The sequence below is a fragment of the Lycorma delicatula genome, chromosome 10 (assembly GCF_047948215.1).
Source record: "Lycorma delicatula isolate Av1 chromosome 10, ASM4794821v1, whole genome shotgun sequence".
In the NCBI taxonomy this organism is placed as follows: Eukaryota; Metazoa; Arthropoda; class Insecta; order Hemiptera; family Fulgoridae; genus Lycorma; species Lycorma delicatula.
In genome coordinates, this window is record NC_134464.1 from 58702267 (window position 1) to 58727347 (window position 25081).

A 25081-nucleotide genomic window follows, 5' to 3' on the forward strand; every position below is an offset into this window, starting at 1 on the left:
TATGTGTAAAAAAAAAATCAATTTTCATTGTATGATGGTTTTATTACCTTGTAATCTTCCTCTCTTGAATGCAATTTGTTGCACAATTTTCAGTTCAAGATTAAAAAAGATACTCCTAATTACAAACAACAAGTAAGGGTTAAAAATTAAAGAAATCTTTTGTTTAAATATATCTTTAATTGGTTTAAAGATTTTTGTTTCTTTAATATTACTGTCAAGAATTAAATCCATCTGATTATTTAGGTCCCCTCAAAATAAGGTTATTGTTTGTTTCTTTTTTTGTTTTTCTTTCAAATCTTCATTTAATTATGCTTGTACAACACAATGCAGTACATGCTTATAAGTATCAATATTGGCATTAATGTATTTCTGTTTAATCAACCGTAATATACCATCAGATGCAATTCCATTATGACTGGTAAAGAGAAACTTAAAAAAAAATTCTTATTTCTCCCCGTTTTATTTGCTAGTCAAGGTATCGTAAGATTTTACTGTTTTTGTTTCGGCTCACACAGTTATCAGCAAAGAGCCGTAATTCGTCAGCTTTTTATGTTTTCTTAATAATAATGCAATGTACTTGAAGAGAAGAATTCGAATATAATTCTCTTCATCTACAATGACCAAACACTACTGACCTAATCCTTAATTATAGATACTAAAGAGGCTAATTTTTTTCACGGATGTAAAGTATGCAATATCTATCATATGTGATGATGGATAGCTTAGTTTCTGTGCGTAATCAAATGATAGAACTGATTTTACTATTCACATGTGCTTTTGCAACCTTAATCTGATAAAGTTGTCTTTGAACCCTCTAAACCTCTCCAATTGAGTTGTGGCTTTGTCCGTCTTTAATTTTTTTTTGTCAGACAATTATGAGCACAATATATTTGCCTAGTATTCATTTAGCACAATTTAGAAAAATCAATATGGTTTCATTTTTACTGTAAAGGGCACTGCTGTTTGCCACACCTGATAGAAACTATATTTTCCCATCGGTGTCCACATTACCACAGAACAGGATTGTTGATATTTTCTTTAACCGCCAGCGTTCGTTTCATATGTAGGTAATTGCATCACTTAATAATTTTTGATGCTTGGAAGCCTATCCTGCAAGGGAATTGCATGTTTCTCTGCAAACAACATAGTAATTTTAACTACAGCTATGGTATCTTATAAAAAACTGAATAATGAAAAGAAAATGAGTAATGAGTATTATTTGCCATTCTCAAACTTATTTAAAAAAAATTCTTTGCCTGAAACACAGAGAAATAACATTTTATAAATGAAGTCGTGCAAAAAAATTGAAAAAAGTTACAAATATTCGTCCATCTTGGAGTTGTTTTTTTAATGTTCCTGATAACTGTCTTCTCCTGTTGTACATTATACATTAGCAAACATTGTTGTTTTTCTTCTTTTGGTGTAAAAAACCAAATACAAGCTATTACGTTCTTGTGTAATTTTTAGGTTCGTAAAATATCATGGTTGGTAATACTTTTTTAAATGATTGCTTTCTCATATAAATGAAAATCATGAACGTATTAAAATGCTGAAATAGAAATCTGTTTTTTATAAATGATAGTATATCATACAAAACCGCCATTCAAAACAAGCTACTAAATCATTAAGACCAGCATTTATTTAGTCATATTATTTTGCTATATATTATTGTTTAATTGGAACAAAATATAACAAACAACTCGTTTGGAAGGACCAAAATTCAAGCACTTTACTCAATGGTTAACAGCGACTCTATTTAGAGTAACATTACTGGGATATTTCATTTAGGGATCAAACGTTTTTCCAAACCACCAGGATCGACCGTTTTCAAAATATTTGGGATTTTTTTTCAGAAAATTGAGATTCGATTGTAAATTTAAAAAAATATTTTTCACATTGTACAATATTTTATCGCTATTGTACATCATAAATGGATTGTGTACACATGCACACACAAAAGTATTTATTTAATTTAATTATTATTTAATTTGTCTTATAAAAAAAAAAAACGAAAACAAAGACTTTCCTATTCTTTAAGAAACTTTTTTCGTGGCTTATGTAGAACAAATCGCATTCTTGACTTGGCAGATGGTGTGGTCGTCAGGCTTAACAGTTTTGATTTCTGAAAAAAGTAAAATGTGCAATTGTAGCCTGCACAATATGATGAAATATTGTTTGTGGTAAAAGAATAAATGATGAAAAAAGAGTAAAAATGATGTAAAAGAGTAAAATCAGTTTGTGCTTAACAAAGCGGTATTATGGATTATGTCAGTGTATAGTTTTAACCTATCATAAGAGGCTTAACTAATACTATAAATAACTCTCGTGTGTCATTTACTTTTCTTTTTTTTAACTCTTGTTTTCTTCTTTTTTTCAGTTTTAAGTAGAGATTTCATCAAATATAACTAGAAAAATTAAAACCTTATAAATTTTTAAAATCATCAAAATTAAACACTGTGGCTTCTTCTACTGCTACTACTAATGGATAACATATTATAATTAGAGAAAAGGCTAAGTGCACTAGGCCTACGTGGGATAGCACTATAAAAAAAACGCGCCAAATCCTGTACCTCAAAATCAGCTACCAAAATAGACTAAACACAAATTTTTGTACTTCATATAAAGATGATTAAGATGGTAAAGATGATTCTGGTATAATATTTTAAATAGAGTTCTTTCCAGGAAATTTATTCACTTATTTTGTTGTCATATATTATTGTAAAATCATCACTCAGTGCATGGATTAACATCAAGGAGATTGTGATTTGTAATAAATATTTTACTGTGTATTTCTCTGTTGAAATTGCTTTTTTATTTATTTATAAAATAATCATAATGTTTGACAAATATATATATATATATATATATATAAGAAAAAGAGTTTTATCATTTCATTGTTATTGTTATCATTATCACTATCATTATTATTTATTATATTTGAAAATTCTTTTTATCATAAATGATACCCCAGTACCGTTTTCACATGATGATTCCCTCTGAATTTTGGCCCTATATTCAAAAAATGTTTTTCTATGAATTTCCACAAACCTACTTGTTCCATATTCTGAATTATAATTATGAATTTCTAAATTAAACAAAATATATATATATATATATATATATATTAGGGGTGATATATAAATGTTTAAGTTAGAAATAGGTGTATCATAGTATTTATAATTATTCTTATTATTTTTCTTTGACTTTTCAGCTCATCACTTCACTTCAGTGGCTGAAGTCCTCCATTCTACCATATAAATCAATTTTATTTATATATATATATATATATATATATATATATATATATATATATATATATATACACACACTATATATATATTTTTTTTTTGTTTTTTTTTATTAGACCATATAAAAAAGCATTTTTTAGTTCAAATTGTTTTTATAAAATTCTATTTGAAATATTACGGATCCGGTTTTTAAAATGACCCTTTTTTATAAATTATTTAAATTTTATTTGTTTCATTGACAAAATTTATCTTGTTCAAGAAATTTAAAACGCAAGTAAAGATATAGTGGCAATTTCTTGATTTAATGTAACTTTTAAATCTGGTTCAGGTAGGATGAAATATATCTATTTATATATATTTATATACTTTTACTTAAATATTCTTAAATTCTTTTTGCTAGGTAGTTAACACAATTGAAGGTTAGAGTACATCTATATTTATCAAAGAAGATGCATGCTTGCATGTTAGTTTAATTTTTTCAAACCAGGGTCAGCTGATTTTAGAGATGCCATAATAAATTATCCCATTTTATTCCCAAATTTTTTTATTCAAAAATTAATTTGCTTGCTACATTTAGCTTTTTTTTTTATCGTAATAACATGAGAATGGTTATTTAAAAAAAATTCCAAGTAGCATAACAATAATCCAAATTATTTCAAAACTTTATCAATTTTATTTCTAATATATTTGCCTTGTATATTATAAAGGCACGAACTGAACCTGGATTTTAGAGTGTAATTATTTTATCTTTTACATATTTTAAAATTGTGGGGGAAATAAAGTGATTGGTGTTAATGATGTGCGATCAAATCAAAGTGTGAAATTAACATTTTATTCCTCACTACAAAAATAAAAATATACAAACTTTAAAAAAAAATGAGACGTAAAATTAAACAGTTTACCCGATTATATGCAACATCGCATCAACTTTTCACTTCTTGCTGCATCCTATATCTTCAGAGTACCAGATTGACCGATTTTTTTCAGCTGCTTGATGGATTTGATCTTTGGATTAGCTGTGGTGATAAATGCAATGCTGTGTAGCTAAATGGTAAAATATTAAGTTCCTACTAATTCTTTACAACATTATATATATTTCATGATAATACTAATATTTATTAAAAGACTCCATCCATTTATGTACTTGATCGCTCTGTGACTTCAACCAACCATTATCACTTACCAGGGGCCAGGGTCAGAGCATTAGCCCACCCAGGCAAGTCTAGCGGTTAACCCATCATTGCAAATATTTGGATACTAGATTTTGGGTACCAGTGATTTTTGTGGTTGGGTGTCAATTATCCACATATCTCAGGAATGGTCGACCTGAGTCTGAAGAAGACTATATTTAATTTACATTCATACATATCGTCTTCTGAAGTAATACCTTATGGTAGTTCTGGAGGCTAAACAGAAAAAGAAAGTGATACTGCAGTTACTTTTATTTCTGACTTTTTAAATATTTTTGATAGATCCATTAAATGTCATATGAAAAACAGAAATTTTGCGTGGCAAATTACAATATAAATACAATAAAGGAAACATTAGTATAATAAAGGGAAGAAACTTCGTAGAGTTACATATCAACATATCAAGATATGCCAGTATCTGGTCAATGCCTAATTTATCTCAGATATATATATTTTATATGAAATATAAACCACCAAAACACAGTACTGTTTTTCGCATATCCTGCATTCTATTCTTATAAAATTCCATTTTTATTACATTAAAACTTACTGTTTAATGATTTCCCTTTTTTACCATAAATTATAATGTTATCTATTGTGAAATTTTAAATATTATGAACATAAATGTAGTTGTGAAAATATTAATAATTTAAAAAAAATAATACAAATCAATCTGAAAGTGTGGCATACTGTGCAAACTGGTTGTTGGAAATAAATAAGGGATATTATATTTTATATAAAATATAATTATATATATTTTATATAATGTTAAATTTTATTAGCATGGTGGTAAAAAATGTTACTGAATTATTTGAATATTCAAAAAACAATTTTATATATATATATATATATATATATATATATATAGATACATACACACATACATACACATGCACACATACACATGCACATAAATTTTTATGAATTTTGTTAGTCAGTGCAATGAAACTATATGCTTATCTTGTACATTTCTTGGCTTATGATATTTCAAGAAGACTGTTATTCATATTTTTAACTTTTCTAATAATATTTTGAGTATTTATCAGTGGTACATTACTTGATTTTTTTTCATCATTGTTAATAAAATTGAAAAACAACATATTCTTATAATTTAACTAAGTTATTCTTTTTGTAGACAATTATTTGTTTACAATGTAAAGAATAGCCATGAAAAGCAATTAATTTTATGAGATTTCATTGTGTAAAATAAATTAACTAATTAATTAATTATTGGCGTGACAATCATCTTTTCACCAAGATACCCCAAAACATTTAATTATAATAAAAATTAATTTTCTGTACTTTATAGATTGAGAATGGGTTTTGATAAATGAAACAAAGCGACATCTACGTTTAACAAGTGGTTTCACAAGCTTTTTTTTTTGATATGGAAATTTTGTTTAGTCCTGTATTGTTTTGTTTGCTTTGGCGATGAATCTGTTGCCTGACAGCAGTTTGAAAGTATAATGAAACCATGCTCATGCCTCATTTTTCAAAAACCGTAGAATATACTTACAAAATAGATGGTACATAAATATTTCATGAATTTTAAATACCATAGCAAACAAAGTTAGTGGAAGCCTATATAAAATTGTAAAAATAATAATAAAATACATGATTCAGTTCATACTATACAAAACTTAAGTATGATGTAAAAAAAACAGAGTATTGAAAATTACTAAAAGGAAGATCAGGTGGTGTACCAATATACTGTAAGTATCGATTTTTGTTACCCTTCAACATTATTCTTAGTTGAAAATTTAATCTCGGCCGAGTTGGTTCATATAACATACATTCCTGGATGCGTTATAGATCTGTTACCATCTATATCAGTGGAACTTAATTCAGAATGACTATAGGATACTTTAGATACTATAGTATAGGATACCCTTTTACTATAGGATAATTTTCCACTAAAGTTACTTACTTTTGTTATTATTGTTTAATATTATAAATTTGCATGTTACAATTAAGTTGATAGTATAATATTCAGATAAAATCGTGGTAGGTCCCAAGTCCCAGTAGGGTCCATTGGTAGAAACTTTCCTGTAGGGATTTTTTTATGTGTACTTTTGTGTATGTTTCTATTTCAAGTTCAACATAAATTTTACATTAAAATTAATTAGATAAGCAGTGTAGATTAATTCTTATGAATATAGATGTAAAGTTCTGTATATGCTGTGTATGTATTTTCAGGTTCAATGTAGATATAATTTTATTATTACTTAGTTAAGTCGTGTCCGCGATCCCAATCCCTAATAGGGTCCCAGTAGGTTTTCCCATTGATAGGATATGATTTTTTCACCATATTTGTGTCTTATGGCAACTAGGTGCAATTCCTATTTCATAAAGGGGGAGGTTTTTTGGTCGGTGAGAGCCTGACACTACCGTTGTGTGCGCAGACGGTGGCTGGTAGAGCCTTTTCCTTCTCCTAGGCTAAACAAAAAAAAAAAAAATTAATAATTGTTTTTGTATTATCTACCTTACTAAAATTTTTGCCAAGTGATTTTGAGTTGTAGGTGCTGTGTGGGGAGTACTTTTAAATTCATGGAAGGTGTGGCAAAAAAAATGATTATGTTTACTAAAATGTAATGTTGAATGTGGAATATGATTGTGGAAGTGAAAAGTATTTTAGTCAAAATGACTATCACCGTAGCTTCAAATCTGCATTGAATAAAAACTGAGTATGGTCAGAATATCCTGACTGAAACGGTCTCCCTGTTCATCACTGACAGAACACAAATTTTCAGGAATAAAGTCTAGGTGGTAGTGTAGGAAATGAATTATTAATGACATAAAAATATACATAACAAGGCCATAATTAATGATAATAGAGCATTTAGTAGTTGCAAGCTGGAATTTTGACAGCTATGCAGCTGTCAGGAAAAATAATTTTAAAAGTTGTACTGATATCTTCTCATGAACTTATAACTTATTTTGGACAACATTGAGGACCCTCATAATCTCCGCCTTAGAAGTATCGTCTTTATAACAAAACAAAGTAATTGCGTTGTCATTTTGCGTAAATGAAGTCGAGGATTCAAATGTATCATTTGCTGCTAAAATGCTATTAACAGGTGGCGAATTTAATATGTTGTAAAACAGTTCAGATTATATTGTTTTAGAATTTTGTTTAACAGGTAGCAAATTTGATATGCTTTTACACAGTTCAGGATGTATTGTTTTAAAATTTGTTTTACAGGTAGCAAATGTAATATGCTCTGTCAGAGTTCAGAGTGTATTATTTTAGGTTCTTGCTTAACATGTAGCAAATTTAATGCCCTGTGACACTGATCATGGTGTATTATTCATATATTTCCTGATCAGGTGCCAAATATAATATACTATGTTTTTTTTTTAAATTATAACATTTAATATCATAGTGACATTGTAAATAAATATATTGTATGCAATTATAATACCTCTCAGGAATGCAGGGTATGCAAAGTATTTGTACCCCGCCAACTGCGCGGCGTCTGACTTTCATAATCCTGGTATCGTTCATCGGGTTTCGGGTGCGGGAATTTGTGTATAAACATGTGGGGTATAAATTAAATGTGTGCAATGTAAATATTTTAATGCTACAAATAGTTGTATCATCCTATTTATAATTTATAATTTTTTTCTATATTTTTTCCCTATGTCGTTTCAGCTCATCACTTCACTGCCACTGGCTGAAGTCCTCCACTCTATATTATAAATCAATTTTATTTGTATTTATTTTTTTAGTATTACTTAGAGTACTTAAAAATATATTTTTATTTTATTTTATTAAATTTTATTCATTACATTAAATAAATTAATCTTTTAATTCAATGTAAGTTTAAGAAGTTTAAAAAGTATGTAATGATATAGTTTCAATTGTTTAATTAAATATATATTTAAACCAAGTAAAATCCAGGCTTTAAATCTTGTTCTTATAGAATATAATATATATTTCTTTTTATAGATTTTATATTAAATTTTTCAGTCCTTTTTTTTACTTTGATATTTATTATTTTATGTAAAGGTTATCTTAATTTTTCTTGGTAGATAGCTAACCAAATTAAATGTTAAAGCATACCTATATTTAACTAATTACAATCTTAAAATTCTTCTATTTTGATAATATTTTAAATTTTGAATGCCCCTTCACTTTCCCTAGTCAGCATTCAGCCATCTGCCATCTACTTCAAAGAAGTTGAATGAATTAAAATCTCATTTTATTCACTAATTTTTTTTTATTAAAACAAAATATTAAGTTACTTGCAACATATAAACTATGTTGCACCATTATTTTATATTGCAAAGAGGCAGGGAGGCCGAGGTACTTGGGATGCAGTTTCAAGCCAGGCCTGTACTGGAGCGGAACTGATCTCAAAGCACCGGTTCTAAATTTCAAACAGTTGCTCATCTTCCACCTGTGGAGGAGGCTTTACAGCCTCACGATGGAAACATGGCAGCAAGAATGGTACACCACAATTAAGGGAAGGTCCTTGTATAGATTTATAGAAGATCTGGGGGATGGTATGCTCTCCGTCGTTTTTAAGGGCAACAGGAGTCTGAGTGCTCTTCAACAATGTAAATTTAAACCAATATTTGTTTCAATTCCACCTGGCAACTGATGAACTGTATGTCTGTGAGGAGGTCTGGTAGAACGAAGACATGATGTTCAATTGCCCAGCTCTTGGAGGGGGCCAGAACTCAGGCCACGCTGGAACATAGAGGTCAACGGGAATGTGGCGAGAGCCGCATTGTCATACCATGTGGCAGTTCCTTGATGAGGTTGCTTTGTTCAACCGACATCAGTAGTTTGCCTAAGGGAAAAGACTCCTACTGCGCTGCTATAGGAAGCTAACAGAGAGATATGGCTGGCTACCAGCCAGATTAACACAACAAGCACTTTAATGGTGGACAGAAACTTGCTGGCATTCAGCGGCCTAGGCATGGCAGCGTTGATAGTCATATGTTTTAGTAGTTGCCTACCCATTTTAGTGATGTATGACAAGTGGGTGGTGGGACACACAAGTGAATGGTGTATGGTACCATGCTTATTCCGCTCGCGCTTTTACATTAGCTCTAGGAGGTAGTTAGGAAACTGGTCGCTAAACTGTTTTGAGGCTCAGTAGTCGTTTATGCGACAGACATTCAATCTTATGCTTTAGGGCAACCGAATGGAGTGGTGGCGGGGTAAATGCTAAGCAAACCAAATTACCATTCTTTTTATGTAAAAAGCTGAAGTAAAATCATTATTTTAAAAAACTCATCTAGCATAACTGAAATCTAAATTACTTCAAAATTTAATCATTTTTTAAATGTAATAAAGTTGTGCATATTATAAAGACATGTACTGATCCTGGTTTTTGTAATGTAATTATTCTATCTTGTACATATCTTAAAATTGGAGGGTAAATAATGTGATTGGTATAAATAAAGTATGAAATTGAAGTGTGATCAAGTTCAAAGTGTGTGAATTAACATTATCTTCCTCACTATAAAAATTCACAAACTATAAATGAAAATGTGACATGTAAAACTCTGTTTACCTCATTATATTCAGGGTCTAAGCAACATATTAATAATCAATGATTTTGGATTGATCAGATTAAATTCATGTATATAGGTACGTTTATTAAAATAAAATTTGTTTCAGAAACAAAAGAACTAGCTGATAATGAGATCATAAAGAAACCTTACTCCATAAGTTTTTTTTAAGGGAATGGTTGAAATGTGAGGATACATATAAAAGGTTAGACAGAAATGATGAACTGATCTCTTACAATGTCAATGACTTCATCAAGGAACACAGAGACATCATTAGTTTGAAGACAGTAAATGTAAGGAAACGAGTTGAAAACACCATTAAAGCCAAGGTAATTTTTTAAACATTTATTGTAAATTTATACAGTATAAATCGCAGTAAGTAATTTTTTTAAAAGTAAATTAAAATTATTTTAATATTTGAAAGGTTTAAATTTTTAGTATTACAAACAGCTGTTTTTAATTTTTATAAATTCATAACAAAATGTTATGTTATGAATTTTCTTAACATGTTTGTTCTTTGTTGGTGTTAAAATTTTATCTTTTTTTTTGGTTTTTTTTGATTTTATTAGATTATTTTTCTCATAATTAAATGGCTACTTATTTTTATAATAAAATTGTTACATCTATTAGTCATTTAACAAATTTATCTTATTACTAACATAAAGAAATGTGTTTTTTGTTAACCAAATTTTTCTGTTTTTGAATAGATATCATGCAAACTACAGGAGATAAATGTCGAACTGTTTTATTCCATTTTTCCTAGTTTTCCGATAGTTTTCCTAGCCGTAACTCGATAACAAAGCGTTTTTAAGCATGTATTTGTGTGAACATAGTTTTCCTTTTAGTTTTACTTTTTTTTAAATCACAGGTTAATTTATTAATAAATCAATATAGTTAAATTAAAAAAAAAGTTAAAAAAAAAAAGGAAATGAAGTTGGATTTTCATTAAACAAACTTTTATTGGGGTATAACCCTGTACGAATGAATATAAGTACCACTCATGATATATCGTTGAAAAGCTCTCAATGAGGGCTTATTACTGCAGTTAAGAAACAATTTTTGGACACTTTTGGTCCAGTCAATCAAACGGGGAAGTCCTGAATCCAAAATTTCAACATTCTACGACTAATCGTTTTTGAGTTATGTGAGATACATACATACGTACAGATATCACGCCCAACTAGTCAAAATGAATCCTATCCCTGAATCCATTTTGACTAGTTAAAATGCAATTGACTAGATAAAATGCAATTTCCGTTGAAATCTGAATACTGAAATTTTTTCGCGATTACAATACTTATGAAGTAAAAATTAGCAAGAACGGTTCAGTAATCTGTGCTGGAAATCTGGTACAAAGTTTTTGCCAATTATTTAAATATTTATATATATTTAAATAAATGTTTTGAATCCAACTTGAATTAATTTGAATTTCTTGCACAAAGTTATATATATTTAATTGCTTCCAAGATTTGTAATTTAATTAATTACAAATACATGGATTAATGTGGGTCTGACTGTTAAAATGAATTTTATTTGAGATTTTTCGAAATCACTTAAGACACACTTTAGTCATAAATCAATGTACATTTTAGACTTATGTATGTTAAGCCTTTTTAGCAGATTTCCAAAGAATTTGGAAATCGCTCCTACCCCTGATCTTGTTTATATACATACGCGTATGTATGTATAAAGTTTTATCATCCATTCTACCAAAGGCAAATCTTAACCGATTTTGAAAAAACTTGATTGGGTGAAGTGAATCTATTGAGAATTAAGCCCCATTGTTCAAGTTAATTGGTTCACAGGAACTGAAGCTAAAAGAAAAAAAAGGATTTTTGTTTGTGTTTTCAAGGTTATGTAAAACAGGAAATCTGCCTTTCTTATGCACTTGATGAAATAGTCATTTTTAGTTATTTTAAATTGAAATATAATTAGTAATTTGAATAAATACAAACAGATAATTAAATAATGAATTTAATGATGCTTGTTATCAACATACCTAAATCTAAGTACTATTACTGACTTATGACCAATTTTCCCATTTCCCTGATTAACAAAACCCTGACAGTTGTATAGTTTTTCCTATAAGGGGTCTTTCATGTGTAAATAAAATAATGAACTGCAAAATAAATGTAGCTTCCAGTATGTATGACTACCAATTTTAATGTTTGCAGTATCATCATCAAAAGAAAATATTATTTATTTTATTTTTATAATATTATCAATCTAATATTAAATTTTTCATTATTATTTTGCATATTAAAAATTCCAATAATCAGACTTTGTTGTGGAGTTGTCATGTAATGATCACCTAACTACTACCATTTCCATAACAACTATTTTTATATTTTAATTTTTATTATTAATAATATTAAAGGTTGAATCATTATCCTTGCATTTTGTGATCTCACTATCATAAAATATATAAGTAATTTATTTAAAAAACAATAATCAACTATAAAAAGCTTAATAATTGAATTTTTTAAGAAGCCTGATATGCGTACTCTTCCAGTTAAGTAAGTAAATAATGATTAATTTAAATTTATACATATACCAATAATTGCATTAATTTAACTAAAACTTCATATATAATTACTTTGAGTATAACTCAATTTTATTTCTGACCATATAAAATTATTTTAAACATAACCAGTAAACGATTAAAGAAATGTTTTTAAACATGGAGACAATCCTTTGGTAATGACATAAAATGCAATCTCTAAATCTGATTCTTTTCATACTTACAGATAATTTAATTAAATACACAAAAACTTTTTGCCATCTGAGTCTTTTATTCCCAAAGTATACACGTTTAGATTGTAACTCAAATCTTTTATAAATTACACTCCCATTACAGTTAGAATATAATTAATAATATTCATATGTTAAAAAATAATCATTGCCTCTTTAAGTAGCTTAAAGGTACATTTGGAAGAATCTATTAAATGCTGAAAATTAATATTTATTAAAGAAAATCTTAATATTAATCTTTATTAAAGAAAAACAATTTTTATCTGAAAATGATTTGTGTTAATCATTTCCAAGTAATTGGCAAGATAAGGGGTAAAGATGAAAGAAATATAAATAATTATTCTTTATTTTCATAATCCAAAATATTTATGTTACTGTTATTTTTATACCTTATTTGCAGGGGAAGAAGAAGCCGCAGAGCTGTTAATTCTGCACCATACCAGAGGCCGACGCCGTTTGAAAATTTACATTCACTCAGTCCAATCAGGACCAGGTATGTTAATATGTTATGTTTTTCAGTGCAGTACTTTAAGCTCAAAAATGTTCATAATTTTCCATAATCTATGTAATACTGAAAGAAGTTTCCTACACTTTCAGCAAAGAAACGAAAATGTAACTGACCTTTATTCAGTTTCTAATCTTATAAAAGAAAATTTTAATACTAAGTATACCATAAACTACGTCAAGAAAATATTTTAAGAGGTAAAGATGAAAGAAATATAAATAATTATTCTTTATTTTCGTAATCCAAAATATTTGTTACTGTTATTTTTATACCTTATTTGCAGGGGAAGAAGCCGCAAAACAGTTAATTCTGCACCATACCAGAGGCCGACGCCATTTGAAAATTTACATTCACTCAGTCCAATCAGGACCAGGTATGTTAATATGTTATCTTTTTCATTGCAGTACTTTAAGCTCAAAATTGTTCATAATTTTCCATAATCTATGTAATACTGACACAAGCTTCTTAAACTTTCAGCAAAGAAATGAAAATGTAACTGACCCAGAGATGCCTTTATAGCTGACCTTTATAACTTTATAACTGAAGAAGTCAATTTCTAATCTTACAAAAATTAATTTTAACACTAGGTATACCATAAACTACATCAAGAAAATATTTTAATTCATATAACACACATTAACATGTATTTCTATTCTGTGATATATTCTGTAAAGTATCCCTCGACACTACTTTTAATTACATATTTAAGGAAAATTTAATTTTTCTATTTAGTTATTTTTTATTAATGATGAATTATTAGATGATGAATTAATTATTCATTACCGGATCAGTAAATACTATGTTTTTTTTGTTGTTCAAATTAAATTATTTACATTAATCTCTAATAATTGTCATTCGGAGCTTGTCTTTTCTTTTGATTTATTTTTTATTGTTAGTTTTCATAATTGGTATTATTGGATATTGTAATTCATTTTTGTGTCATTATCTGTTATACCCACTATTATGTAATATACAGTCCTTTTTTTTATTCGCGGAATTGTTATTGTTTATTTGGATTTATTTTATTATATTACTTAACGTTTTCATTAATTCGAACAAGTAATTCTTTATAAAAGTATATTCCTAAATAGTTAATTACTGAATTAAAGAAACCCTTTTTTCCTTTTAGCTGGAAACGATTTTTGTTAAAAAAGTTTATGATTAAGCCAATGAGATAAGGCAAAACAGGAAGAACTATATTAACTTTTTAATTCTGTAATTTAAAAATATATACGATACTATTATTTTTATATAATTTATTTATTTTTAGGGCAAGACCCCACAAAGCTGCTGTTACTTCTACACCAAACCAGACGCCTCAACCAGTTCAAAACTTAGCTTCGGGCTCTCAGCTCATAACCAGGTATATTAACTAATTAAGTGCAGTACTTAAATCTCAAAAATGTTTATACTTTTTGTAATCTATGTAATACTGACTGATGCTTCATACATTTTCAGCAAGGAAATGACAATGTTATTCAGTTTCTTAGCTTATCCTAAGATAATTTTTAAGTGTACTTGAAATTACATCAGAAAAATATTTTCTTTAATCAAATGTTCTTTAAGTCACCTTTCTATTTTATCATGATTATATTTACAGTACAGGAATAATATGTGAAACTTTTGACAGTCCCTAGCACTGGGGAATATGTAAATTGTTTCCAAGATAAAAGAACAATTTTACTGTAGATCGTTATTTACCAGTTTACTGTTTGTTACATGTTACTATCATAGATTTTGAAGATAAATGATTTAGCTACTCAATTGCCCAATGATATGGTAGTTTTTTCAACTATTTAACCAATTTGCAGAAAAATGTTTGCGGAAATCTAAAATTCTGTTATTTTGTTCTCCATTTATTTTATGGATAGATTGCCATTAGTTTTAAATTTTATTATGAGCTAAATTCTACAAAATAAGTGAATTTTCTAATGCTGTCTGGATATACCTTCACTTGTATTATCTTCTGTGAAGTAATGATTGTATATTGACCTATTGTATTTTATGTTTTTGTATCAGTAAACATAAATACACATTAAGTAATGAAAATATGTAAGCTCTTTTAATTTATAAATTAAGCTTTCTTAATTCTAGCACATCTGTTGAAGCCCTATTCCTAATCCGAATTTTTCCTCTACTTCATTCGAGTATTTATAATATGCAGTAAAAAATCTTACTATGAAAATTAAAAATTACTTATTTTCAAAACTTGTAGAGAATTGGATAATTAGACGGCAGGTTCAGTAACTAAATATACTTTGTGACTAATAAAAGCTGTTCTAACTATAAGAATTCAACTTCATTAGTTTATTGTATGGTTGAATATCTTTAGTGAGTTTTAAACTAATGGATTTTAATGTAGAAAAGGAAATGATAACAGGCAGGATAAAAACTAGAAAAAGGGAACTTTCTTTCTTAAAATAAGAAAACAATTTTAGAATAAGAATGTATATGAAAAAAGAGCAATACATTCAATAGTAATACATTTGATTGTGCAAATAAAAAGAACGAAAAAGGGAAAAAGTGAAAATAATCATATTTTATTTTTGTAATTTAAAAAATATTTACGTTACTGCTCTTTTTATATATTTTCCTTATTTTTATGTATTTTTATTATTTTTAGTGAATGTGCTCACACAACTGTTACTTCTACACCAAATCAGACACCACAACCAGTTCAAAACTTAGCTTCAGGCTCTCAAATCATTAACAAGTATGTTTACTTTTTAAGTGTAGTATTTTTATTTCTAAAATGTTCATACTTTACATAATCTTAATAACACTGAGAAGCTTCATACGTTTTCAGCAAAATAACTAACCGATCTTTATTCATTTTCTAAGCCCATACTAAGGTAATTGAACAATACATTTACCTTGAAGTACGTCAAGAAAATATGTAGTACGTGGTTTGGTTGTTGCCAAAATTTTGAAAACATTTTAATGATACATAAATAAAATGACTGCTTACTATTATTATCTGATATGTTAGTCGAACTGTAATTTGATCGTCATATATTCAAAAATCTTCAGTTGAAGCTATATACAGGCTGGAGTCCTGTAAACATAAGCTCTTCTATTACATGATTTGGTGTTCTAAAACTCAATGCAACTCTACCTTACTGTTGACAGGAGAGGTAGTAAGATCAGATAGCAATCTATAACAATCCAGAATTAAAAAGATATAAACTAATGCCCAACATGCAGCCTAATTGTCAATGTAAATTAGAATTCAGTTGCTTTTGCAGTTTAAATCAGTACCATTTCATTACTCTGATTTACACGCCTTATATGCAGTGCTACAACTATTAACCTGATAAGCTACTGAAAAGCTACAGAATACTTATCAAGGCTTAACAATGAAAAACTCCTTATCTTGATACCATATGTATTCCCATTCCTGCCTGTTCACTATCCTGGGTGGTTAAAATAAAATAAGTGAGTTTGCAAATTGCTATTATCCAGTTTAAGTTTACCTTAGCCCTTAGATTTTTCTTTCTTATCAGAGGAACTGCTGTGGACTACTAAAGGGTAATCCTTATGTCTCTTTCTTGAACTAATGTTGGGTGTTGTTTAAAACATTGTTCAACATCTCCAACTTTATACAGACTAACTTACTCTGAATAAGACAAGATCGAATGCATAGCATTTTGTGTGAAATCTTGGAAATACTATTTATTTCTCTATCATCTTCTGTGATTGTTCCATAACACAACGCTCAATCTTTTCTTTTTATTTTGATTAGTTTGATTTTTAATTAACATTTTCACATCCATGTATGGTTACTACTCACAACACAGAGTAACTATGTGTTATGGTTATGAAAGTCTGATGAGTTGCTGTTTTAAATGATCTACAAATTGTGATTCTGCCATCAAAATCATCTGTGATAGTCTTAACATCATGAAGTTTGTGCAAGGAGGGTCCAAAACAACTCATAAACCAGCATGAACAAATGCCTGTGGATAACTGATCAAAATTTGACCTTCTGTGATAATGTAGGTGATGATGCTTTATTGGACAGAATCACTGGTAACAAAATACGGGTCAACCATTTCAAGCCAGAGAGAAAACAGCATAATATGGAATAAAACCCACAGCCATCTACCAGAAAAAATTAAAAAGTAAGTCATCAGTAAGAAAATTGAGAGAACTTTTTTGAGAATTATTAGATCTAGTATTTGAACATTATCAGGAAAGGGATTTTGCAATGAACAGTAACATGACAGTGTCCACCTGCACTTTACTGCCCACACAGTTGCCTTCCTAATAATCAAAATATTATAGGTATAGAGCTATCCTCTCTATAATTCTGATCTACCTCCTTCAGACTATCACTTGTTTACCTGCCTTAAAGATATATTAGAGGCCACTGATTCACCTTTGACCTAGGATTGAAGGAAGCAGTGCATGCATGGCTTGCACTACTACAAAAAACATATATACAAAAACCATGTTATTTACAAAAAACATTTTTTTTAATAAATCATAAACTAATGTAGTGTTGGCAACTCATGCAGTACTGGAAAAAAGCAATAAAAATCAATGGGAACTATATTGAAAAATGAATTATTTTTTTTTAATGAAGTTTTCCAGCAAGTAAAACAAAATGATCCAGGATAAGAATTAAGTTGCTAAAAATTTTCGTATATCAATAATTATGGTAGCATATATGGTTATCTGGGCTCAAGCTTTGAGTACCACCTGGAAGCCATATTTGTAGCAAATGTCTTTTAAAAACAAAGGTTAATACATAAGGCAAAAGTGCTTACAAATTTTGTATCATTACTAACTACTACACATTAATAATAAAAAACATTAATGATTTTGCTATTATAACCCTATAATAGGGCTATATTTTGGGTAACCAAAAGACTAGCTATTATATTAATTAAATTTATTCTTTTTATATTTCCATTCTGTTGTGTATATAATGCTTTATCCTAATTACTAACAATGTTTTTTTTTTTCTGTTTGGTATTTAGATCACCTACTATAAATTACAATAATCGTAATGACACCAATAGTTTCATGATGCAATTATCATTACAACCAGTTCCCAGAGTAAATCGAAGTGGTTATTTATATTTTAATTTAGAAGAAACCAGCAGAACTAAAGATGATTTCACTAATATTAGTTTAAATGTAAGTTGGTAATTTTTTTTTAAATTTCATTCGTATATTTCTTTTATAAGCTTATTGATTATTATTAAATGATCACTTGTAAGAGCTGAAGAAATTTGATTTATAATGTAGAGTTTGTGTAATTTTGTCTGATACATTTTTTAATAAAATAATTTATTTATTATCTAAATTATGGTTAATATAATTAGAAATCAATTTTAATTATAATTATAATGTTCAAATAAAGTAATTTTTTTAAAATATAAGTGAATGAAATTTTACGCATATTTAAGTAGTAATTGGTTGGTTCAGTTTTTTATTTTTTTATCATTATCATACTTATTGTTATTTTAGTAGTTTCCTTTACACTCATTTATATTTGGCTGGTGGTATTTCTCCTGATACATCTCTATTGTTTATTCGCATATTTGTGGTATATAAATATGTTTAGATGTAATAATTTTTAGGTTATCATTAGTTGGTTAATTGTAATGATTCTGTGTCAATGATGCAATTTGTAAATGTTGATTATTTTACTGTGGACTGCTGTTAACTGTTCATTGTATATTTGCTTAATACTCCAAACATCTTTGAATAGTTCAAAACTTTGTTTAGTTTAATTTATGAACTATCAAATTATTATCTGGTGTGGATAGGATTTTCTCAATCTTGGTAGTGGTACACTCTGTCTAATAGATAACCAGTTACTGTAAATAACAGAAATTCTGAAGTGCTTTTGTCTCTTCTGTTTTGTATTAATTTCATGTATCTGTAAAGTAAGATTCAAAATATTTGATTTTTAATAAAATTTGCTTATTAATTTAAGATTTTTTTTACGATTATAAAAAATATTTTTTAAATTATTAATATTTTTTTGAAAATTAAAAAAAAAAAGAGTTGCACACTTATACTAACAATATCCATTGTTGAAATGTATATCTATATGGATTTCATAAACCCACCTGCTGTTATTTTTTGTTTTGATGTACATGAGGATTGTGGAAGTCATTCATGCAAGAAGTGTGGCCAGAAAATTGGATCTTGCATTTTTGGATTATGTTGGTAAATTTTCAGTGCGTGTGTAGGCTCCTTGTTCAGAGTTTACAGTAATCATCAGTATTCCTTCATACATAAAAAGCAGTAAATTCCAATATTATTGGCATATGTGTGGATTTTAATCGCTGAAGTACCATTTTGTAAATTATTACTTGATTATTACCATAATAAAATTATTTTGCAGTGTAGTTCTTCATAAATTGTTGAAGAATCTTATCATCACTAATATTTTAATGTGTTATTAATTCTTAAATGTAACAATTTTAATATTGTTTTGTTACAGGTCTATGTTGATGAGGATGAAAAAAGATTAATTGATAATTATCGTCGAGATTGTAATAAAGGTAGATATTTTGATTGGTTTTCTATACTAGCATTGCAGTTTATACTAGCATACTAGCATTGCTAGCATTGTAGTTTGTTTAAGATTATAATGTCGAGAGATTATAATTATTTTTTCTTTAGAGACAATTGCTTTATCTGCATTTGGTACTAAACATATCTGGTAAAGAAATATTGAGACTGTGCTGTTGAATGTATTAGGTACAAGGATATAAAAAAGCATTTAATACATTATGAATACCTAAATGTTCACACTAATTAAGTGGAGAAGGGATCTTAAGTTATATAGAAAGATAAGAAAATCTTTATTGAAAAATCTTAATTATATACTTTTATGGAAAATGGGGGACTACTTTTCAAATGACTACTGTACATTGGATTTATTTGAATAAATATTTAAATCTAATTAAAAAATATAATTACTTCTAAACATACTTGAATTACCACTACCTATTTCATCACAAATTATTCATTCTATCTAATTAAAAAATATATAACAAATTTTGTTTTTTGTGAAGTTAACAGCTAATAATAATCCAACCAGTTTTTCAGTCTTTTGAAAATATTTAATGTTTTTGTCATTATTTCAGTCAAATTTAGAAAAAAAAATTACAAAAAAATAATTTTTTTATATATTATTAATATACTAAGGTATAAATTGAAAAATGTTGACATTTGTGTTATTTTTATCAACATTTTTCAAACACAACCAAAAAAAAGTAGCCCAATTTATAATGTCCTACATTTAATGCGATTAGAATAAATATTACAATTATTTATGCAAACAATATTGAAATTAAATTTTTTCATAAGAATTGTGTTTAACTTTACAAAGCAAGCCTTTACCATCTTTTCCAATTTCTCATAATTAAGATGTGCTGGCTTTCAGTTGTTTAATGGTGTGTGGATTATTTTTGAATACACAACCTTTTAGATAGCCCCAGAGAAAAAATTTGGAGGAGAAAGATCAGGTAACCTAGCTAATCATAAGCCAGTCGGTATTACTCTTTCACCAAAGAAATTTCTCAAAAGGTCCATTGTTGCTCTTGCCGTGTGACATGTGGCTCCGTCTTGTTGAAACCATGAATCTCATTTAAATTTGCAATAAACTGTTACAATTTCTTGGTAGAGGTCTACATTAAGAATGTTTTCAAAGAATAAGGGGCCAATTATACTTCCGCTGGAAATTGCACACCACATACCAGTTTTATGTGGGTGTAGAAGACATTAATAGATGATGTGAGCAGTGTTGGAGTTCCAGTAGCGATGATTCTGACTACTAATGTAACCACTCGAATGAAATCAACACTCAATCTGTAAAAAACACATTATCCAACACTTAAAGCTCTCCTGAACAAATAAGGTCATTCTCATCTTATCCAGAATATGAGCTCTAATTTTTTTAAGTTATAAAATTGAGCAGTAATATACAGAATATATCAGAAACATGTTTATGAGTTTTATGTGTCCAAGATATTAATTAAAGTTGAAATTTTATGAAGTGTAATTTTAAGAGTACTTAATAAATTGAACCCTGAAAATACTGATACATGTACCACAGTACAGGAATTTTCAGGTCAGGAAGTAAGTACATGTAAGGGGTCCTGAGGAATTTTACCGTAGTCATCATATTAAAAATTACATTATTTGTTTAAATCTCAGTAAAGGAATTTTATCTTCTAAGAATGAATAGCTCATAATAAAAAATATAATGGATAAACTACCAGTATTTTTATAATTTTTGGAGAAGATTCATTAACATAAGTTTTTTTTTTAGATAAAATGTATTTTACAACTTCAAATAATTCTTCAAGAAATGCTGGCCAATCTGAACAAACAAATACATTTTATCTTTGCCCTAAAAAGTTGTCTAATAAAAGTACTAACAATGAAGATGATTTTATATTTAAAAAACCTCAAATACCACCAAGAAGAATTATCAGAAAAAAGAAAAATTAGGAGTAAGAATAGACTAGGAGTATGACTAAAGTAAGTAATATGCTAGTTGGATATTTATAAAGTTAATAGCAGAAGCAGGTTATTATAAGCAGGTATTATATTAATATAAAATATAATACTACATGATTGTGGACAAATAATGGGATCTTATGTCTAAAAAAAAATCAATTTTCATTGTATTATTGTTTTATTACCTTGTAATCTTCCTCTGTTGAATGCAATTTGTTGCACAATTTTCAGTTCAAGATTAAAAAAGATACTCCTAATTACAAACAACAAGTGAGGGTTAAAAATTAAAGAAATCTTTTGTTTAAATAATTCTTTAATTGGTTTAAAGATTTTTTGTTTCTTTAATATTACTGTCAAGAATTAAATCCATCTGAATATTTAGGTCCCCTCAAAATAAGGTTATTGTTTGTTTCTTTTTTTGTTTTTCTTTCAAATCTTCATTTAATAAAACTTTATTCTTTTTCATTATTGACTTGGTTCTTTCATAAATTAATCTTTTTTGTTGGAATTACTATTTAATGGCTGTACATTCTTTACAAGTACTGCTGGTGGTTAATGGATAGTTCTTCAGGAATAATATGTTCAGGCATTCCTTTTGGATGTTCAATACTAATTCTAAAATTATGGTCTTCCAAAACAGCATATTCACGATATGCCACTGGTCACTGAATCTAAAATGGTGAGTAATTGTAATTTTCAACAAAAATTCGTAAAATTGTGATAGGAACCTGTTCCAGTTATGCTAGGATACTGTCTTGAATTTTCCCCGTGGTACTGCTAAAGTGTATCCACCTGCTGATGCTTGTACAACACAATCCACTATATCCTCATAAGTATCAATAGTAACATTAATGTATTTCTGTTTAATCAACCCTAATATACCATCAGATGCAATTCCATTATGACCAGTAAGGAAAAAAAAATTCTTATGTCTCCCCATTTTATTTGCTAATCAAGGTATCGTAAGATTTTACTGTTTTTGTTTTGGCTCACACAGTTATCAGTAAAGAGCCGTAATTAATCAACTTTTTTTATTTTCTTAATAATAATGCAATGTACTTGCAGCACTACATGGGCCTTTTCCAATGTAATTCTCTTCATTTATAATAAACAAACCTACCTATAATAAACTACTGACCTAATCCTTCATTATAGATCATTTGTGATGATGAAGGATATCTTAGTTTCTGTGCGTAATCAAATGATAGAACTGATTTTACTATTCACATGTGCTTTTGCAACCTTAATCTGATAAGTTGTCTTTGAACCCTCTAGCTCTCATCAAGTGAGTTGTGGTTTTGACCAACTTTAATTTTTTTTTTGTCAGACAATTATGAGCACAATATAATTGCTCTCAACAGTCTCAACAGTTTTGATTTCTGAAAAAAGTAAAATGTGCAATTGTAGCCTACACAGTATGATGAAATATAGTTTGTGGTAAAAGCATAAATGATGAAAAAAGAGTAAAAATGACGTAAAAGAGTAAAGATCAGTTTGTTCTTAACAAAGTGGTATTACAGATTATTATGTTAGTGTATAATTTTAACCTATCATAAGAAGCTTAACTATTACTATAAATAACTCTCGTTTGTCATTTATCTTTCTTTTTTTAACTCTTGTTTTCTTTTTTTTTCAGTTTTAAGTAGAGAATTTCATCAAATATAACTAGAAAAATTAAACCCTACAAATTTTTAAAATCATCAAAATTAAACTCTGTGGCTTCTTCTTCTACTGCTACTAATGGATAACATATTATAATTAGAGAAAAGGCTAAGTGCACTAGGCCTATGTGGGGTAGCACTATAAAAAAAACGCGCCAAATCCTGTACTTAAAAGGTGGTGTGGAAATCAACTACCAACAATGACTTAACACAAATTTTTGTAATTCATATAAAGATGGGTAAGATTGATGGTAAAGATGATTCTGGTAATAATATTAAAGTAATAATATTAGAGTTCTTTCCGGGAAATTTATTCACTTAGGCTGTTATCATACATTATTGTAAAATCATCACTCAGTGCATGGATTAACATCGAGAAGGATGTGATTTGTAATAAATATTTTACTGTGTATTTTTCTGATGAAATTGCTTTTTTATTTATTTATTTATAAAATAATCATAGTGTTTGACAAATATATATTTTTTATATATTTTTTTTTAATTTAGACAAATATATTTTTTTTTAATTTAGAAGTTCATAATTATAATTCAGCTATGGAACAAGTAGGTTTGTGGAAATTCATAAAAAAACATTTTTTGAATGCAGGGCCAAAATTCAGAGGGAATCATCATGTGAAAACGGTACTGGGGTATCATTTATGATAAAAAGAATTTTCAAATATAATAAATAATAATGATAGTGATAATGGTAACAATAACAATGATATGATAAAACACTTTTTCTGAGATATAAAATGGGATATGATAAAGTAACATACAGAAATAGGCTGTCAGGTCATTGATAGATGCCCATAAATATGAATCAAATATACTGATATAAATTAATGTGTATATTTATCCATAAGTTTATATTCATGAATGTGCAATTGTTTGATAAAGAGTAATTACTTATCCTTAAAAAATAACAATGTCCACTCCTTGATTTTGTGTAACACAATACAATACTAATGATTAACAAGAAAATTATGCTTTTATTGCCATTTTTTATAAATTATCAAACTATTTGAAGAATTTTTCCATCAATATATTTTAAATATAATTGAAAGATTTTTTTTACAGGAGCAATTCTGTCTATGAATTTTTTATAATACTTATTGAAGAATAATAATTAAAAAACAAAACCCGATTTTTACTTGATCTTGTTCAATGTTAGTTTTGCAAGTGTGTTCAAAATAATTTTCAGTAGCGCCATCCCAATTGTGAATTTTACAAGGTGTGTGAGAAAAGTAATGAGATTGGTAACACTGCGAGCGATCTGGCAACGCTGTCAACTGGTTTGTGCTAGACCAGTTTGTTCATCCCTTCCACATGGTCAGTACGAGTTTCAACTCCGTTCAGACAACACATTATTTTTGACAGCGCCATCAGTGAAGTTGTGTTTTGTTGTGTGTTATGAAAATGGAGCACTGGAATTTAGAGCAACGTTGTGCAGTCAAGTTTTGTGTTAAACTTGGGGAATCCGCGACTGTGATCTTTGAAAAATTGAAACAGGCCTATGGAGAACATTGCTTATCAAGAGCACAAGTTTTCTGCTGGTGCAAATCATTTTTGAAAGGCCGAGAACACATTGAAGATCAACCTCGCTCAGGGAGACGTTCAACTTTAAAATCTGACGAAACCGTTGAGAGTGTGAGGGTTCTTGTGAGATCAGACCGTCGTTTAACAATAAGGATGAGTGAACGGTTAAATTTAAAC

The 25081-nt window shown here is 28.2% G+C and overlaps 2 protein-coding genes across 2 annotated transcripts in view; both read left to right on the forward strand.

Moving 5' to 3' along the window:
* Window positions 1–2651, forward strand: part of LOC142330873 (uncharacterized) — a 15919-nt gene extending 13268 nt beyond the window's left edge. The window contains exon 10 of the mRNA XM_075376337.1: window positions 2378–2651. The gene's annotated coding sequence lies outside the window, so the exon portion shown is untranslated. The remainder of the gene's footprint in view (window positions 1–2377) is intronic.
* The window catches only part of LOC142330874 (uncharacterized), a 23842-nt gene extending 122 nt beyond the window's left edge, over window positions 1–23720 (forward strand). The window contains exons 2-11 of the mRNA XM_075376338.1: window positions 3649–3667; window positions 10260–10290; window positions 13113–13205; window positions 13501–13590; window positions 14488–14580; window positions 15841–15930; window positions 18200–18359; window positions 19678–19738; window positions 21514–21725; window positions 23341–23720. Coding sequence (XP_075232453.1) covers window positions 3649–3667; window positions 10260–10290; window positions 13113–13205; window positions 13501–13590; window positions 14488–14580; window positions 15841–15930; window positions 18200–18359; window positions 19678–19738; window positions 21514–21695 — 819 coding nt within the window. The 3' untranslated portion in view covers window positions 21696–21725; window positions 23341–23720. The remainder of the gene's footprint in view (window positions 1–3648; window positions 3668–10259; window positions 10291–13112; window positions 13206–13500; window positions 13591–14487; window positions 14581–15840; window positions 15931–18199; window positions 18360–19677; window positions 19739–21513; window positions 21726–23340) is intronic.
* Window positions 23721–25081: the final 1361 nt, after the last annotated feature.